The following is a 20,311-nucleotide window of genomic DNA, read 5'->3' as shown; positions in this document are numbered from 1 at the left end:
CTCCCTCTTTCTCTGCATCCTTCCATCCAGCATCTCTCCTCTTTCTCTCCCTACCCTTCCATCCAGCATCTTCTCTCTCTCCCCATCCTTCCAGTGTCTCCCCCTCTTTTTTCTGCATCCTTCCATCCAGCATCTCCTCTCTGTCCCTACCCTTTCATCTCTCCCCTTTTTCTCTCCCTACCCTTCCATCCAGCATCTTCCCTCTGCATCTTCCCATGCAGTGTCTCCCCTCTTTCTGTTCCCATACTTCCAATGTCTTCCCTCTTTCTCATCCTCTTTCCATCAAGCATCTCCCCTCTTTCTTTCTCCATCCTTCCAGCCAGGGTCTCCCTCTTTCTCCCCATCCTTCTACCCATTGTCTTCTCTCTTTCTCCATCCCTTGTCCATCCAGCATGTCCCCTCTTTCCACATTTTTCCACTTATCATCTCTCTCTCTGCTCCCTCTTCCATCCAGCCTCCCCATTCTATTTTCTCTCTCTCCTTTCAACATCTACTACTACTACTACTACTATTTAACATTTCTAAAGCGCTACTAGGGTTACGCAGCGCTGTACAATTTAACATAGAAGGACAGTCCCTGCTCAAGAGCTTACAATCTAATGGACAAATGTACAGTCAGTCAAGTAGGGGCAGTCAAATTGGGGCAGTCTAGATTTCCTGAAAGGTATAAAGGTTAGGTACCGAAAGCAACATTGAAGAGGTGGGCTTTGAGCAAGGACTTGAAGATGGGTAGGGAGGGGGCTTGGCGTAGAGGCTCAGGAAGTTTGTTCCATGCATAGGGTGAGGCGAGGCAGAATGGGCGGAGCCTGGAGTTGGCGGTGGTGGAGAAGGGTACTGAGAGGAGGGATTTGTCCTGTGAGCGGACAAATTAATATGCATGATCATACAACTTAGTTAACAGGCCATTTTATAGCAAGTTACTTCCTCTGGGATAGTGAGTATTAACGAAGTGTTAAACCAATTCTTCCTTTATTCTTTCCAAGGACTACTTGGTTCTCTTTGTTTGGGATCCATATAGAACTTTACGGTATTTGTGGAATGTAAGAGCACTTGTAATGTAATGAGTATTAGAATAATTTTACTGTATCTGTCACCTTCTTATCACTCTGACACATTGAATTCCTTTCCCTCTTCACACTGCTATTGTAATGCATTTTACTACTACTAATCATTTCTATAGCACTACTAGATGCATGCAGTGCTGTACACATTATACGCAGGTACTTTCTCGGTTCCTACAGGACACACAATCTAAGTTTTTGTACCTGGGGCAATGGAGGGTTAAGTCCAAGGTCACAAGGAGCTACAGTGGGAACTGAACCCAGGCTGTCAGGATCAAAGCCCACCGCACTAACCATTAGGCTACTCCTCCTCTAATTGTGATTCACTTGTATTTTCTGGCAGAATATTCTGTTTGGACCTGAAGAAGGGCTGTTAATCCCAAAAGCTGGTCAAGAAATGTCTTCAATAAAAAGCTGTTACCTTATAATATTATTTTTGCTCGTTTGTTGACCTTTAATTTCTGTGAATTAAAGTGGAATAGCATGGCATCTGCATGTTATTTATAAAAATGGCCTGCAAAGAATTTTGGCTTTTGGAAAATGTATTTCCTTTAAGCTTGGTAAGATCTTCCTTCTCTATCATAAGCTTCACACCATACATTGTACAGATAAGTAAAGGCAGCTGATCTTTAGATGTAGCCAACGAGCCGCACGCTGCTAGGGATGGCTTTCCGCAAGTCCATGCACTTATCCCGATCTATATGGAGAGAGTTTTCCTTCACTTGTATCTCATGCTGCAGTTTGGCTTTCTCGAAGGAAAGCAGCTCCAGAGTTTCCTGAGCTTCACGGAAACGCTGCCTCAAAGTATCAACGGCCTCGTCTATGGCATGAACTTCTTTCACCAGTTTAAACTGTGGGTCATCACGGCAGAGCTCAACATTAGGCCGTCTTCCTCTCTCTTCCAGACACGTCTGAGCCACTTTCTTTGGATTCTCCTTCTCCCGTATTGCCTGCTTCAGCAAATCAACTGCCTCTTCCAGCTGCTTGATTTCGTGATCTGCCTTAGACATGTGCACCTTCAAGCGATTCCTGGCCTCAATGATTTCAGAAATGCGCTTGGTGAAGGCTGAATTGGTTTTACCAAACTGCTTCCTCATTTCCTTAGCTGCAGTGTCCATCAGGTTTTCAGCCTCTTCCCGGATCTTGGCAGAGAGAGAGCGCTGATATCGAGAGTGAACAATGTTTCTGTTGGAATACTCAGCCCAGGTTTCAGGATCCGAGATGGTTTCATCTACGTTTTCCACATTTGGGTAGAAGTCGATTTCTTTAGATGTGCTCCTCAAGTTGTAGCACTTGTCGTCAATATTTTGAGCTAAGTGCTTGTCATAAACATCTCTCTCCAGCTCAAACTGGATGGCTAAGTTAGCGTGAATCTGTGCCTCAACAGTATCTGTAATTCTTCTCAGTCTTTCTTTAAAAGCTTTAACTATCTCAATTTCCTTTACAAGATTTCTTTCCACATCATCATAAACCAAATCAATTCCCATCCGCTTCTCACGATGATACAGACATTCATAAGCTATTCATATATATATATATATTCATCTCCTTCCTCTCTCTCCATACACCCCTCTTCTTCCCCTTCCCTTTCCACCTAGGATCTTCTGTTTCCTGGCCACTGCTGTTTCTTCTGCTGAGCAGCAGCGGCCGCGGCAAAAACATCAAATAGCAAGCGTGGGGCTGCAGCCTTCAGGCATGCACTGTCGGCTCTGCCTGTCCTCTGCCCCAAAATGGGAAGTTGATGTCAGCAGTGTTGCTTTTTTTGTCTGTATACTTTTTGTGTATGCTGTATTGCCCTCTTTATCTGTGTCAACCCAAAGATTAGCCAGGCTCCGACTGGCGGCAAAGCACAGGACGAGGCACAGTAGGCAACCAGAGTCTAGACTAACAGAAACAGAAGACAAGGCTGGAACTTGAAGACAGGACTGGAACTGGAAGGCAACAAGCAGGGCAGGAGTGGGACTGGTCACAAGGCAAAAATAAGCTCAGGCAAGGTTGGAACCAACAGGAACAAACAAAGGCAGGGTTGGAGACAGGGTGGAAACAGGCTGGGGCGAGGCTGGAGTCAAGGCAAGAAAATCTGAGGCAGGGCTGGAGTGCAACACACGTGGTGGACACCACTAGGAGACCTGTGTTGCAAAGACAAAGCATGAGGGTCCCATGGTTCCTTATAAGGGCCCACATTAAAGATGTCATGATCTCTGGTGCCTCAGACTGAGGCTTGGAACACACTGAAAAAGGCAGTAGGAGCACCTGAATGAGGCTAGAATACTGGAACATCATAGTGATGCTTGGCTAATCTCTGGATTGAGGCTTGGAGCATAGTCAAACAGGGAAACCAGAAGCAAAGGCATCAGTGCAGCAGGCATTTAGTTCCGGGGAGGCGGTCTGGAGAAGCTGTGGAGCCACCCATCAGAAGGAAAGGTGAGTCGGGATGCGGGGGCACAGCCATGGCTATGACAAGAGAGAGGAAGGGCTGGGTGGGTGAGCTGTACTTAGAAAGTAAAAGGGAATTGTGAAGGAGATGAAGGTAACAGAGGGAGAGAGAGAGAGAGAGAGGCAGCATTTGTCAGGTGGATATTCTGAACCATGTCACTAATCAACATGCTTGAATGTCAGGTATTTTGAGGCATCACCCAAAAAACAAAGGGGTCCTTTTACTAAGGCTTGCTAATGGATTTAGCACATGATAATGAATTAGTGTTTGTTAAGCGCCATGCAGCCCATAGGTATACAATGGACTACGTAGCATTCAGCATGCGCTAATCATTAGCGTGTTCTAAATCAGCATGTCTTAGATGAATCTTACCCTACTCACAATTGTTAACACAATAAAATTTTAGGGAAGAACAAAATCACCGTGAGTTTCCCCCAAAATGTGGGTTATTCATTTCCTTAATTATCAACAATATAGAAAACAAAACATCTCTACATCAGCGGACAGTGATTCAGGCTGCTGTTCATGTCCACCACAGAGCCTTCTCTGATATTCCCACCTCTGCGGAAACAGGAAGTGTGTCGGAGAGAAGGCTGTGAGGTTGGCGCAAACAGCACGTCTGAATCACTGTTCACCGCCAGCTGTCTCCAGCAATGAAAACCACTTTTTCAAAGGTATACCCAGGGTGGTAAAAGGCAAGAAAAGATGCCGCATTGCTGATTGGGAAGGGGATAGGAGGGAGAAAAGTCAAACTAGGGGGTGGGCAGGGAGAACAGGGAAGTGATGTCACTTCAAGCTACAAAAAAAATGCCGGAACGCCGTTCTACCCCATTCTGGCACAAATTAAGCCCTGGTGATAATGTCATTGGAGATGCTCTGTGCTCTCTGTCCACCAATCCTGCTGGCAGTGGGGCATTACCAATATGTCTGGACTGGTCTAGCAGGAATCAAAGAAAGGAAATTATTAGGTAAGAACTACATTTCTCTGTAAAATGCATGGGGGGGGAGGGGTGCTGTAGGAGGTAAATGGAAAGCAATCATTACTTTGTGCATGAGGGTGCACCTATTATTTTAATGGAATCAGGAAATGAGGGGTCTATTTCTTTAAAACACCTTGGCTCCTTTTTTGTTTGCTTTCCACATGCATTAGCTTGCATTAGTTGTGAAGAGTTTAATGCAGGCTACATTATTCATTTTGCATACCAATGAGCTGCTTTGTATTTATTCTGCATGCTTTGCAACTCATTATTATTTAATGTACATTATGGTATACAAAATCCAGTGTTATGCTGTCTTATTGATAAATAATGCACATTATTACCATAATGCAGCTTAGTAAAGAGTGGCCTACATTTTTGTAAGATGATGGAGGATGAAATGACTTGCCAGAGATCACGAGAAGCATCTGCAGGATTTGAACCTTGCTTGGCTTCCCTGTTTCTCAGCTTGCTGCTCTGGAGCAGTCTAATATACAGTCTCAAAATCCAGCAGTGATCTGGTTCAAAGGCAAACGTAGATGCAAGGTAACTTTAAATGTTACAGTCTGTTGGGAACTTAAGAAAGCCTGTCAAATCTAGGCTGCCTCTTGCCCATAGAAATAATAGAAGACAGCATAGCTTCCATACTATTACCACTACCACTACTAATCATTTTATGATGCTGCAAGACATACATAGTGCTGTACACAAACAAATAAGAAACAGTCTGCCCAACAGAGCTTAATCCCCAATTGCCCCAGGTACAAAAATTTAGGGGCCCTTTTACAAAGCTGGGCTAAAAAGCGGCCTCATAGTTTTCTTGCGCCCTGAGGCCACTTTTAACGAAGCTGTAAAATGGCCACAATTTCTTTTTTACGTTAATAGCCATGCGCTAATTTCCCAATTTGCATGTGGCCATAAGTGCAGAATTCCTTACTGCCACCTATTTTGTAGGTGGTAGGGTTTCCCGTTCTAAATCCTGAGGTAATCGGTCAGTGTGCAGCAATGCCCATGTGCTAACCAATTAGCACAGGGCACGCCTATTCTCCACCTCCAAACAAGCTCCCCACGCTAAAAAAATAAAATCTGTTTTGTAGCGTGTGGGAAGTGTGTGCCAATTCTAAAAATATCATGGGACGCCCGAGTGCCTTTTTAACCTGCGGTAAGCATGCACTAGTGCTTACTGCAGCTTAGTAAAACAACCCCTTAGATTGTGAGCCCACTAGGAATAGAGAAGGGACTTGTATATAATATGTAAACCGCTTTGGTTGTACAACAAAAAATTGGTATATCAAATCCATTACCCTGACCCTTATAATCTATTCAGCAAAGTTTACAATCTATTCAGATTTCCTTAGAAATTTGCAGTACTTCTGCTATGCTATACGATTCTTATATTCCGCTAAGTTCAAAAGAGATTCTAAGCAGATTACGAACAACTGTTTCATTATATCCACCAGAGATACCAGGAGAGACTTAGGGAGGTTCACTAGCTCTATGTTTCTAGGGCCCCAATTTTTTGATGTATTAGCTAGAGAATGACACGGGGACAGGGACCCGCAGTAACTGTGGGAACGGGGACAGATTCCATGGGGACAGGGCAGGGATGGGGACATCCCACAGGGGCGGGGATGGGGACAGAGCCCACAGGGACAAACTTTGTCCGCATGTTAATTTCTACTTTGAAGTCTGTTAGTGAACTGGAATGTTATTTATGTTTGAGAGATGCAGACAACGATATTTTGATATATTTTTTTTTTTTTGGAAAAACAAGCAAACATGCTGGCTACAACTAGCAAAATTTGCATGGGGGATCCTGCACATTCCTGCTACCAGCACATCTTCTATTGCAGGAAGGACTGGAACACAGGAGAGCTGGACTGAATCCTGAGATTGTTGATGACTTCTTATTTATCTACAGATTTAAAAATCATAACAGTGCTTCATAGGGCATATTTTTCTCCTCTAGGGCATAAAGAACAGGTTGTATTTTGTAACCCTGGACATTTTAACAGGGTGGTTTAGGATTCCTTGGGGTAGTAGAAATCAGCTATTGTTGGGGCTGGAAGGGTAGAGTGTGGTGGTGAGGAGGGTTATTATAGCTGCTCGCTGTTATTATTGTTTTCAATATGTAATTTATACACAACAGTTGCAAAGCATATTGTTCTCTTTTATATTTTAATAAAAACATTTAAATATAAAATCATTATTGTTCTAGGCTTCTGCAGCTAGCTGTCATTGTGAGGAGAATTAACATAGTAACATAGTAGATGATGGCAGATAAAGACCTGTATTGTCCATCCAGTCTGCCCAAATTTTACTTAAGAGATAATGTTGTTACTGCTCCTCTGATGTGTGTAGCTGCAGCAACATCACATTGATTGGTTGCTTCTCCACCCAGTTAAGGTGTCTTTGGGGTGTTTTGAGAGATTCTAAGCTGAGTGAGACCTCTGCCATTATTTGGGGCTAGGCCTACGTTTATGCATAGGCAACTGCTTAGAGTGCCAGATTTTGAAAGTGCTAAATACCTAAGTTGAAAAGGAATCTGTTATTGCTTACCTTAAGGCTATGTGCATGTCATAAAAGTGGTGCCACTGTGTACAATGACCTTATTCTGCTCCTTTTCTGGCTGTCCAGCGTTTGGTATCATTGAGCCTTCCTTACTCTTCTCTCTGGGATCTATTGCCTGGTCTTGCTTATGGCCCCAAAATCTTAAACCCAACTCTGCTTGGGTCAAGCCCTCTATCACTAGGCTTCCCCTACTGGAGCAAACATCTTTTCCATTCCCTAATTAGCACTATACTGGGCTGCAGTCAAAAGTACATTTGATCCACATTCCTCATTTTCCTCTTCCCCAGCCACATTCACCTTTTTTTGCACTGTCCTTCCCCCCAATCCCGTGACCTCCATTCATGGCCTTTTTATCTAGGCTGCTCTCTCCACCTCTAGTTCACCTATTCTGAAGTGGGTTAGAGTCAGGGCTTTTTTTGAGGGGGTACTGAGTACCGGCACCTTTTCCATTGTCTGTAAAAATTGACCTATGGACCCCAAGGTTTAATGAAAGAGCTCAGGCTCTACAACACACCAATTCTGCCTTGTCATAGGTTCTGTGACTGGTTGTAGGACTTGGCTATTGTGGGGTGGGTCCATTACTGACCGCTGCACCCCTAAAGGGCGGCCTAACATTTGAGTACCGGCACCTTTTTTGCTCAGAAAAACACACTGGTTAGAGTGAAGGAGTAGCCTAGTGGTTGGTGTAGTGGGCTGACAACCAGAAAATCCAGAATTCATTCCTGCTTCTCCCTCGGGTGCTCAGGAGCAGGAGGGAATTTAGTCCTTGCATTCAAAACCTGCTGTCATACTCAGTATCAGCCCTACAGCTTACTTGAGCTGCTTTGAAAAGATGACCTGGGTGACTTAGGAGGGAGTGGATCCTAAATTTCAAATAATCTTTCTATATGTGAACAAAGAAAGGTAAGGAATTCCATACCTGGCAACCAAAAAGGAAAAGCCCTATTTCATCTACATTGTATGTATCCAATCTAGAACTGTCAAGATGAATGTATTAAATGTGAGGGAATGTAAAGGGTTAACAGATCATCCCAAAGTTGTCTTTTTTTTTGCATGTACTGCTCAAAAGACCATACACAGGGCCTTAAATTTGATTTGACAGTAGATAGTGTGACAAATGAAGGGTTGGGGAGATATACTTGTATAGCTTCTGTCTCGTTAACATCCTCGGGGAAGTAGTTTCAATTAATTTAAACTGCTGCAGCTGATTCTTTGCTAACCCCACATACAAGCAGTTGTAGTATTCCAAGTGACTGGTAACAAGGGCATGTGCGACAGAAACAAGATCATCTGCAAACGAACCTTTTCCGGAGATGAGAAGGCGGTAGAACTAGAGGACATGAAATGAGATTGAAGGGGGGCAGACTCAAGAAAAATGTCAGAAAGTATTTTTTCACGGAGAGAGTGGTGGATACTTGGAATGCCTTCCCGCGGGAGGTGGTGGAGATGAAAACAATAATGGAATTCAAAACATAAAGGAATCCTGTTCGGAAGGAATGGATCCTCAGAAGCTTAGCGGAGATTGGGTGGCAGAGCCGGTGGTGGGGGGCAGGGTTAGTGCTGGGCAAGACTTCTACGGTCTGTGCCCTGAAAATGCAGATACAAATCAAGGTCAGGTATACACAAAAAGTAGCACATATGAGTTTATCTTGTTGGGCAGACTGGATGGACTATGCAGGTCTTTCTCTGCCGTCATCTACTATGTTACCACGTTACTATGTTGAAAGCAATTTCACTTGCTGGCAAAAGTACAAGAATGGGCTACTGCTGAAATTGTTATGTCCAGTTCCACACTAGAATCCAAATCTCCAAACTCTTCACTACAGAAGTTCAATGTCCATCAACTGTCCTCCACAGACTTAGGGCAATTCATCAGTTCCCTCCCCTGACAGCTAAACTACATGCATTGATAACTACATCTTAGAATCATTCTATTAATGCTCATTTCTGCGGTGCCACACCAGATGGCAGCACTTGCATTTCCTAAATCAAGACATATAACCTCTGAAAAGTCCAAACCTTTACAAGTCTGTTGGGTGCTAAGGATAAGTGCTAAGAAAGGATCCACACTTTTGTACAAAGAATGAATTCTACTGGGGTGTAGGCCCAAGATGGTGTCAGACAATTGGTAGCATACTGCAGGAGCTGTGTTATGCTTTTTTTTTCTCTTGATTTTGCTTTGAAAAATATGGGAAAGTGCAAAGTGAAGGTTTGATCTGGCCCCAGTGGTTATCCAAGTTAAGATAAGCACATAGATATTTCCATTTTGGGAGAGACCAAGGGGCTCGTTTTCAAAGCACTTAGACTTAAAAAGTTCCATAGTTTGCTATGGAGCTAATTTCAAAGCATGTAGACTTACAAAATTCCATATGTTATTATGTAAGTCTAAGTTCTCTGAGGACAAGCAGGCTCTAATTCTCACAACTGGGTGACACCGATTCGCATTGCACGGTCCGGCATTTGCCATAGCTAAAAGAGAGCTTTGTGGAGCATGAGAAGCGCTCCATTGCGCATGCATGCCTTCCCGCCTGCCACAAGAACGCAGTTCTTCTTTTTCCGCATGAGGAGAAGGTGTTTTTCTTATCTCCTCATGTCGCTTGGTCTTAGCTATTTTTTTGCCTTCTGGTTATTTTATTTTTGGTTATTTTTCGTCCTTTAATTGTGTTCCTGTTGCTGGAACCTCCATCTTTTTCTTCCTTTAATTTCCTTAGTTTTTTTTGCCCTGTTTTAAAGTTTTGTTTGTTTTTCCGTTGTCGTCAGGTCGCTTTCAGGCCTTGACTTCGACCGGGACTTTTCCCTTTCCTTTTTGTCTTTTTCAGGCACCATTGCATCATTTAATTTAGCCAACAAAGTTTTTCCGTCCATGTCCACGAAGAGTCTCTGGCTTCAAGCGCTGTACCCGGTGCAATCGGACAATCTCTGGGAAAGAAACCCATTCTTGGTGTCTGCAGTGTCTTGGGCCTGACCATAGCCCTGCTAACTGTGTTCTCTGTCTTCGTATGAAGAAGAGGACCCAGATTTTAAGAGGCTCAGTGAGAGTAGATTTTTGGAGCCAAGTCCAGTTTCTCAGCATCGGCATCAATGTCAAGTATCACACCGGCATCGGGACTGTCGTTAAGCATTGCTGCTACTAGACCCTTAGACACTGGGATCAGTGAAGCATTGAGTGGGTCTCCACCTGCCTCAACGCCTCCTGTTGTGCAGGGCCTCTGCCCCGAGGTGACGTATGGATACGATGTTGTCCTCGGCACCAAGGAGCCTTGGTGACACGCTTCGGGTGAAGGCCAAGAAGCATCGTCATCGATCACCTTCGACGCATAGTGTCGGAAGCTCCAGGGCGTTGAAGAATTCTGCACCTGAGAAGCGTCAGCACCGGGAGGACCGCTCTCCCTCCATACAGAAGGTACCAATGTGCCTGTCTCCTAGCAGCCAAGATCCAACTCCTGCATTGACCCCATCGGTTCTGCAACCTGCGCCTCAACCGGCACCCCAGATTTTTCTAGTGTCGGCCCTCGATGAGTGCATCTGGGCCTTGCTCCCTGAGCTGCTGGATGACCTTATGCAACAGTGTGCATCTGCAATGGGGGTGCTTGTGCTTACCCTGCCTCCCGTTGTGGCCCCACTTGGCCCTCAGCCTGTGATGTGGCATCCGAAGCTGGCACCTCATGCGGCCCTGGTGTCGATTGCCACCCAAGGTGGCACTCCCTTGATGTTGGTGGAAGAAGCTTTGCCGGAATTGAGGTGGGAGTTGACTTCTCAACGTCGTTCTGAAGGCACCAAGGCAGGTTCCATCTTGACACTCCCATTGGGAGGTACTGTCTGACACCGAAGAGGAGCACTCATGGGATTCAGAGGAGGATCCCAGGTACTTTTCCTCGGATGAGTCATATGGGATTTCCTCTGAACCTCACCTCCACCTGAAAGGAGAAAGTCTCCGGAGAGCCTTTCATTTCCATCTTTTCTAAAGGAAATGGCTGATGCCATTCCATTTCCTTTGGAAGTGGACGATGAACCCAGGGCTTAGATGCTCAAGGTCCTGGACTACACATCTCCTAAGGAGGCTGTGACTGAACCTCTCCATGAGGTACTTAAGGAAGTCCTCTTCAGGAACTGGGAGTCCCCTCTTTGGGTCCCTGTCATGCCCAAGAAGATTGATACCCAGTATCGGCTCCACATTGCGCCTGGTTTTAATAGGACTCAGTTGCCTCACAATTCCATGGTGGTGGAATATGCTCTCAAAAGAGCCAGGAGTTCCAGGGACTATGCCTCTGCACCCCCAGGCAGAGAAGCTAGAACCCTGGATTCTTTTGGGAGGAAGATGTACCAGGCTTCAATGCTCATTTCCCATATACAATCTTACCAGCTCTTGATGAGCATCTACTTGTGAAACTTGGTGCACCAGCTGTCAGACTTGGTTGAGATGTGCCCTCTGGGGAAGGCTGAGCTTTTTCTCCAGTTGGTTAAGCAGCAGAAGGTGTGTTGGAAGTTCTTGGCCAGGGGCACTTACGACAGTTTTGATGTGGCATCCAGGATCTCTGCTCAAAGTATAGCAATGAGCAGACTCTCATGGCTGCGTGTTTCTGACTTGGAACATTCTGTTCAGCAAAGGTTGTCTGATGCCTCATGCCGGGGGGATAATCTTTTTGGAGAGAAGGTTGAAGAGGTCGCTAACCAAATCAAAAAACATACTGATACCATCTTTTCTCTTTCCCGCTGGGTGCCTTCTGCATCAATATCCTCAGCTAGAAAGACTTTGGTGAAGCCAAGGAGGAGTTCTTATTACTATCCTAGGCATAGGTACAACTCTTTGGCTCACCAGCCTACTCAGGCTCAACCCCAGCGTGCTTGTTTACATCAACAGCGTGTGCTTAAGGCCCCTGCTGCTCCCCAGGCAAAGCAAGGGATGAGCTTTTGACTGGCTGCAGCAGAGTATAGCAGAGTATAGCCGAAGTAAAAGTGTCTGTCCTGGATGACTTGCTGTTCGGGGGGAGGCTAAAATTTGTTCACTAAAGGTGGCCTCTTATAACCTCCGACTGGTGGGTCCTTCAAATAGTCCATCTTGGATACGCCCTCAGTTGGCATCTCAAACCTCCAAATTGCCCACCGAGAGCTCATTCATTCAGCTCTCAGCACAGGCAGGTACTTGCAGAGGAACTCTCCGCTGTTCTGAAGGCCCAAGCGGTCGAATCCGTTCCATCAGGGGAAGAAGGGCAGGCATTCTATTCCAGATACTTCCTTGTGCAGAAGAAAATAGGGGGGATGTATCCCATCCTAGACCTAAGGGCCCTGAACAAATTCCTAGTCTGAGAAAAGTTCAGGATGGTTTCCCTGGGCACCCTTCTCCCAGTGATTCAGGAAAACGATTGGCTATGCTCTCTGGACTTAAAGGATGCATATACTCACATCCCGATACTTCCAGTGCATTGGAAGTATCTTTGATTTCGGCTGGGAACACATCACTTTCAGTACTGCGTGTTGCCTTTTGGCCTCGTGTCAGCTCCCAGGGTCTTCACCAAATATCTAGCGGTAGTTGCAGCATCGCCACGCTGACTGAGACTCCATGTGTTCCCATATCTTGACGATTGACTGGTGAAGAGCAGCTTGGAGGAGGGTGTTCAGGAGTCTATGCGGATAACTATTCAGGTGCTCGAACTACTTGGGTTCATCTTAAACTACCCCAAGTCCCATCTCCACCCTGTCCAGCAATTGTAGTTCATAGGAGCCCTGCTCCTCGAGCCTACATCCTGGAGACGAGAGTGGACAATCTGTGGACAATCTTGTTTCACTCACATCCAAGGGTCATGCCTCTCAGCAGGTCACAGATCGGCAGATGTTGAGATTGTTGGGCCACATGGCTTCCACAGTGTCCATTACACCCATGACATGTCTTCACATGAGATAAGCTCAATGGGTCCTAGCTTATCAGTGGTATCAAGCCACGGGGAGTCTAGAAGATATCATCCAAGTGTCCTCAGAGCTTGTATGCTCTCTTCACTGGTGGACCATTCAATCCAGTTTGACTCTGAGACTTCCATTTCAAATTCCTCAGCCACAAAAAGTGCTGACGGCAGATGCATCTCTCCTGGGATGGGGAGCTCAAATAGATGGGCTTCACACTCAAGGAGTTTTATCCTCCCAGGAAACAAATCCTCAAATCAATTTCCTGAAGCTTCAAATGACATGGAACGCTCTAAAAGCTTTTAGTGATCGACTATCTCATCAAATTGTTCTCATTCAAACAGACAGTCAGGTTGCAATGTATTACACCAACTGGATCACGCCCTCTGTGTCAGGAGGCCGTCCAGATGTGGCATTGGGCTCGCCAAAATGGCATGTTTTCGAGCCACTTATCTGGCAGGCAAAAACAATACCCTGGCTGACAGACTGAGCAGGATAATGCAACCACATCTGCAAGATCTTCTGAGCGTGGGGCACCCCCTTGGTTGATATTTTTGCCACTCAGATCAACCACAATGTCCTTCAGTTCTGTTCTAGGCTTTAGGCTCGCGACTAACTTCAGATGCCTTCCTCCTTAATGGAGGGCCAGGTCTTCTGTATGCATATCATCCAATACCTCTAGTGGGAAAAACTTTGTTGAAACTTAAGCAAGACCGTAAAACTATGATTGTGATTGTGCTGTATGGGCCACGGCAGATATGGTTCCCTCTTCTGGAATTATCCTCTGAAGAGCCTTGGAGATTGGAGTGTTTTTCTGACCCACCTCACTCAGAACAAGGGGTCACTTCTACATTCCAAACTCCAGTATCTGGCTCTTACAGCTTGGATGTTGAGAGCCTAGAATTTGCTTCCTTGAGTCTCTCGGAGGGTGTCTCCCGGGTCTTGCTGGCTTCCAGGAAAGATTCCACTAAGAGGTGTTAATCTTTTAAATGGAGAAGGTTTGCGTCTGGTGTGAGAGCAAGACCCTAGATCCCTTTACTTGCCCTACACAGACCCTGCTTGAATACCTTCTACACATCAGAATCTGGTATCAAGACCAACTCCGTAAGGTTTCACCTTAGTGTAATTAGTGCTTATCATCAATGTGTAGAAGGTAAGTCCATCTCTGGACGGCTTGTAGTTCGCATCATGCAAGGTTTGCTTTTGTCAGAGCCCCCTGTCAAACCTCCACCAGTGTCACGGGATCTCAACGTCATTCTCACCCAGCTGATGAAAGCTCCTTTTGAGCCACTGAATTCATGCCATCTGAAGTACTTGACCTGGAAAGTCATTTCTTGGTGGCTGTTTCTTCAGCTCGTAGAGTCAGTGAGCTTCAGGCCTTAGTGGTGGATGCACTTTATACTAAGTTTCATTACAACAGAGTAACCTCTGCATGCACCCTAAGTTCCACTGGAGGAGTAAGGGGAGGTCATCCCCGATTCCCTCTGGTGTCATCTGGTCAGTTTGGGCACCTTTTTGAGGCTTGAAAATAAATGGACCAAGTAAAGTCGACCAAATGCTCATCAGGGACGCCCTTCTTTTTTCCATTATCGGCTGAGGACGCTCATCTCTTAAGCATGCCCCAGTCCCGACTTCGCTACGCCTCCGACACGCCCCCGTGAACTTTGGTCATCCCCACGACGGACTGCAGTTGAGGATGCCCAAAATCGGCTTTCGATTATGCCGATTTTGGGCGACCCTGAGAGAAGGACGCCCATCTCCCAATTTGTGTCGGAAGACGGGCGTCCTTCTCTTTCGAAAATGCCCCTGATAGTAAATGATGACAGATAAAGACCTGAACAGTCCATCCAGTCTGCTCAACTCATTATCATTTCATGATTAAATCAACAATGAATGTGATATAAGATACTTGCAAGCAGCAGAGAAGGACCATAACCTCATGAAGAAGATCAAGTACACCAGACACAGTGAGGAAATGGAAACACTTTATGGAACCAGTGATCTTTGTTTATACCAGCAGACACAGTATAATGCTGATGGTTTGTATCGGAGTGTGCTTGCTCATTGTTACTTCTATACTGAAAGGTTATTCATTGCTGCAAAGTTTAATTTCAACATTGTGTGAAGTCACCAAGCTGCTCATGTGATCAGACCTCTGACGCAGGCAATCTTTCTGCCAAAACACGACTGTGTCAGGTCATCAGCATTACACTCTGCTGGAATGAATAAAGATCTCCATTCTTTTGTCACCTTCGCTGAGTGTGGAGTGTCTTCGTGACTGCGAGGGTCTTTTCGGATCTTCTGTTGTATTGTCGACTAAAGATCACTGGTTCCATAAACTATATAAAATACTTGGTCATGGTCTTTCTTTGGCATTTCTGGGACATAGACCATAGAAATCTGCCCAGCCCTGTCCTTATGTTTCAACTACTGGAGATGCTATCGAAGCCCACTCCAGCCTATCTGTCTTGTCATTTGTGGGACACAGACTGTAAAAGTCTGCCCAGCACAGTCCTTACTTTCCAGTCACTGAAGTTGCTGTCAAAGGTCTACTGCTCCACAACCCCTATTCATGTCCTCTAGTTTTACACAATTTCATGTCCTCTAGTTTTACACAATTTCCCCTTCTCTGGAAAAGATTTGTTTCTATATTAATACCTTTCTAGTATTTAAACATCTGTATCATATCTTCCCTCTCCCTTCTTTCCTCTAGGGTATTCATATTCAGGTTTTCCGGTCTCTTCTCAGATGTCTTTTGGCGCAAACTCCATACCATTTTTGTCATGTTTCTCTGGACCGCTTTTAGTCTTTTTACATCCTTAGCAAGATACAGCCTCCAAAACTGAACACAATACTTCAGGTGGGGCCTCACCAATGACTTGTACAGGGGCATCAACACCTCCTTTCTCCTTCTAGTTATGCCTCTCTCAATGCAGCCTAGCATCCTTCTTTTTACTACGACCACCACCTTGTCACACTGCTTTGTTATTTTAAGATCCTTGAACACCATCACCCCAAGGTCCTTCTCTCTGTCTGTGCATATCAGCCTCTCACCTTCTAGGACGTACGACTCCCTTGGATTTTTACTCCCCAAGTACATCACTCTGCAGTTCTTTGCATTAAATTTTAACTGCCAAACATTGAACAATTCTATCATTTGCAGATCATTTTTCATGTTTTCCTGTCTCTCCTGGGTGTCCACTCTATTAAAAATCTTGGTATCGTCTGCAAAAAGGAAAATCATACCTTTTAACCCTTCGGATCACAAATATATTGAACAGAATCGGCTCCAGCATCAATCCTTGAGGCACTCACCTTTCCTTCTTTCGAGTGAATTCCATTGACCACCACTCTCTGGCATCTGTCAACCAGTTTCTAATCTAGTTCACTACTTTGGGTCATAACTTCAGCCTGTCAAGTTTATTCAAGAGCCTCCTATGAGGAACCATGTCAAAGACTTTGCTGAAATCAGAGGGGGGGGGGGGGGGGGGGCAATGTTCAAAGAGCCTGCATAGTTAGGATTTGCATGTGCATACTGTATGTTAATTTTCAGAAATGTATTGAGTTTTTCTTTGAAATTTAATGTAAAGTACACATGTTAAAGGCAAGTACCTTATTTCAAACCTTTTCTTTTGTGTGGGTGGCTGAGGGGGCAAAATAATGTATATACTATTGAAAATGTCATGTATAGTTGCCAATTGCTTCCCCTGACCTAAACACATCTCCTGTGCATACTTTCAGCTGGACTGACTGAGGGCAGTTTTTAGACAAGCCAATTTAGTTAGGTAAATTGTTGTTTACCCAGGTAAATGGCTTTTAAAGTTGCCCTCACAGTCCACAATTACAATATCAATGGATTTAAATACAGGGATAAGTTTCAATAAATGTTAACAACACATTGTTTTTAACATTTATGAAAAGGTTCCATATTGTCAAAATGAGATGCAATCAATATGTCCTGTCAATGGTAATGGTCAAATCCATATTTTCTGGTTCTTAGCTCTTTTATCCTTAAAATGCTATTCCCAGCAGGATAATTACTGATCTCTATGTAATTATGAAATCAATCCATCATTATCAGCATCTCTGCAACATGCATTATGTTTCACGGGTTATCTTTGCTTAAAGATATGTGCCAGTAAAATTTATGTTTTTAAACAAGCAAAGGCTGTATATCAAGATTAATAAACTAAATTGAACTAAGACAATTCAAATTAAAAAAAAAAAAAAAAGCTTTTCAATTCTCACTTGCTGCCATGATTTCAAAGTCAGATGTGGCTCCAAAAGACTGTCATTTATTGAGCTTAGGGTTAGGTTTATTCTTGCTTTGCAGAGAACAAAAAAATAGTAACATAAAAAAGGACAGAATACAAGATAGCTTCAATAACATTATTGTAAAAATAATTGTTTTTTTTAACAAGTATGACTTATCAGAAATTTTGGTTGAGTATAAAGATTTATTATACTCTACTAGGTCAAGACAAGAAGTACTGGAGATGAAGACATCACAGAAGCTTACATGCTCAAGTCAAAGTTAAAGGTCCATCATAAAGGCAAAGGTCTTCAGGGTGTGTTTGGCCTGGTATGGCTACAGTTTATTACACTTAAATCCCAATAGCAAATATTTGCATAGGGCCCAAGTTCAAGAGTCCATGGTTATGTAGCTGCTTGGCAGTGGTTTGGTCAGTAGCAGAAACCACCCTGGAATGCCCAAGGATATTGTTGGCTTTGTAATATGCATTAGAAGAGGTGTTTAGAATCTGAACCTCTCTGTTATGTTTTCAGTGCTCACTGCTGTTTAGAAAACTCATGGATCTGCTTTGGCATGCCATGCGCCTGCAGAGAAGATGGGGAGGAGGGCGCCAGAGCCATTGGCATCATCAAGAACAGTCTCTGCACAATTGCCACACTAAATGCTCCAGCATGTATTTTAAATAGGCTATTAGCACTAATGACCCTTGTTATGAGTAATTACACTGATCCAGACAAAGCTGTGCTTAGCTTGCAAGGCACTTGTGTAGCTTCTTTTGTGAGATCACAGCTGGGACTGCTAAAGGGCAAGATAAAAGGGGAGGGGATGGGGGTGCTTTACCTTCAGTTTTCATGTCAGTGGAGATTCTTGGGAGATGGAGGACAGTATGCTTCTGTCCCATTCTGAGAGTTTATCTCAGCTTTTACATATACACTAACTAAGCAACTTGAAGCTATCCTAAATATTTATCTATACAGGTTTTTATATAACGCCTACATATTAAAACGAAGTGGTTCACAAATGAAATCGATGTGAACACAGAAGAACAAAATCTTCGCAAGTTCAAACCCACAAAGAGCACAGCGAGGATGATTAAAGGAAGGGTCTTTAGATGATGTGTAAACAGTTCAATTTATTGATGAAATAACTCAAAGAGACTCGACACAGTTGTGTTTCGGCCAATGGCCTGCCTCAGGATTCTTTAAACTCTTTTGCAATAATCTTGTTCAGCAAACAGTATCTCACAGTTTATTTCCAGAATGGAACTTCGTGTGTAGAGCAAAGCTCAAGAAGTTATGTGGTGCAGGAGCGGCAGTGAAATGTTGCCTGTTCCAAACGTGTCGACTCTCTTTGAGTTATTTCATCAATAAATTGGACTGTTTACACATCATCTAAAGACACTTTCTTTACATCGTCTTTGCTGTTCTCTTTGTTTGTCACAAATGAAATCATCATTCAAAACTTTCTGTTTTCTACCGAGGTTGGTTAATGGTAGCTTCATAAACGGAACTTGAGCATAGTTGGCATCCCAAGCTCTTTTATAACCAGAAGGGTTTATATTGCCTAAATTTCATATCTTCCCATAGGAGAGGAAACAACTATGTTGTGTTTGCCATTTTCTGATGTTGCAAGATTGTCTCTTTCCACTATCCATAAATGACTTGATCTATCTGTCTTTGAGCTGAAGATATAGGAGAGAAATAGTGTAAAATTGGCATCTTGTTGACTGAGTTTTTCGTTGGGGTATATTATTTCAGTTTTTATAGTCATCGAAGTTTATTTTTTATGGTTTATTTGTCGCTTTTTTGAAGACATTCTGTCAGGGCCGTGTTCAACAAGAATAACCTGAACATAGACAATACGCGATTAAGGCAGTAAAAAACATTGAAATAACAGTGCACACTAAATCAAATCAATTCTTGTATACCGCTAATATCCTCTTTCCAGGGTTTACATTCTAGGTGAGACAAAAGCCGATAATGTTAGTGTGAAGTATGAGAACAATTAGAGACCATTGGTGTAATGCCTGAGACCAAAAACATTATAGGAAAGGATAATGGATGACACTAGGAGGTAGAAGACAATGGATTGTCATGAAGCAGTCTTTGGGTAGAGAAAGGTTTATAGCCTTAAGCTAAGGTAGCTGTTTTCTGTTTTGATGGGAATAGTTCCATGTTTTAACTTCAAGTACAGGGAATAGAGAGCTGAAAATCTGATTTTGAATTGTCTTTTGAAATGGTGTTGCTAGCATCAGTTGTTCTTTCAGTCTGTTAGACTGGACCAAACGTAGTGAAGTGGTCTTAGTCAGCAGTTCAGAGGTGAAACCCTGTAAGATTTGAAAAACTAAAAGAGCAGCTTTGAACCTGAGTCTTTCTGCTAAGCCAGTGCAGTTTGTTAAGATGAGTTGAAACACTAGTATATCTATTCAATTTGTATATTAGTCTAGCAGCTGTATTCTGTATGATTTGCAATTTTTTTCTGATGTTGACAATACCAATATATAGAACGTTACAGTAATTCAAGTGAGGTAGGACTAGCATTTGAACTAGTAGTGCAAAGACTAGATGTAGCTGTCTCATTTTGAATAATGTTTTCTTCCATAGCTGGTTAATATGGGAAGAGAAGGTGAGTGAAGAATCAAGCAAGACCCCTAGTACTCTGGTTTCAGACTTGACTGTAAAGCTTTGACCATTGGACAAAGATAATGATAATGGGACCTCAACTCCCTGATTTTGGAACCACAGGGCCTTGTTTTTTTGTGCATTGAATTTCAGTTTATTGGTCAGAACCCAGGTGCTAACAGCAGTCATGCCATTCGCTACAGACTGAGTTGTATTTATAACTTTTTTGATAGATTTTTCTCATATCAAAGTATTTCCTGCTTTCTTGGGATCACATCATCCTGGTGTCTCTGCTGTAAATAGGATGGAATGAAGGGCAAAGGGTCATGGACTTGATATTCCACATTTCTGTGGTACAGTCAAAATGGTTTAGCTATATTATAAGCAGGTACTTTCTCTGTCCCTAGTGGGCTCATAATCTGAGCTTTGTACCTGGGGCAATGAAGGGTTAAGTGATTTGCCCAGGGTCACAAGGAGCTGCAGTGGGAATTAAA

The 20,311-nt window shown here is 43.7% G+C and overlaps 1 protein-coding gene and 1 long non-coding RNA gene across 2 annotated transcripts; one reads left to right on the top strand and one right to left on the bottom strand.

Moving 5' to 3' along the window:
- Window positions 1-1,305: 1,305 nt before the first annotated feature.
- On the bottom strand, window positions 1,306-3,344 carry LOC115481011 (tektin-5-like). Its single transcript, XM_030219997.1, has 2 exons — window positions 3,191-3,344; window positions 1,306-2,580 (listed from the first exon to the last, which is right to left on the bottom strand). Exons 1-2 carry the CDS (start codon window positions 3,342-3,344, stop codon window positions 1,691-1,693), a joined length of 1,044 nt encoding a protein of 347 aa, XP_030075857.1. The 3' UTR covers window positions 1,306-1,690.
- Window positions 3,345-6,996: 3,652 nt separating this feature from the next.
- LOC115480706 lies at window positions 6,997-19,334 on the top strand. The gene is made up of 3 exons (XR_003943857.1): window positions 6,997-7,007; window positions 18,893-18,899; window positions 19,249-19,334. It is a non-coding gene; the product is annotated as an uncharacterized LOC115480706 (long non-coding RNA).
- Window positions 19,335-20,311: the final 977 nt, after the last annotated feature.

This window comes from Microcaecilia unicolor, chromosome 11, assembly GCF_901765095.1.
Source record: "Microcaecilia unicolor chromosome 11, aMicUni1.1, whole genome shotgun sequence".
Lineage (NCBI taxonomy): Eukaryota > Metazoa > Chordata > Amphibia > Gymnophiona > Siphonopidae > Microcaecilia > Microcaecilia unicolor.
The sequence above is the reverse complement of the archived record's forward strand: the minus strand, read 5'-3'. Positions and strand labels throughout refer to the sequence as shown.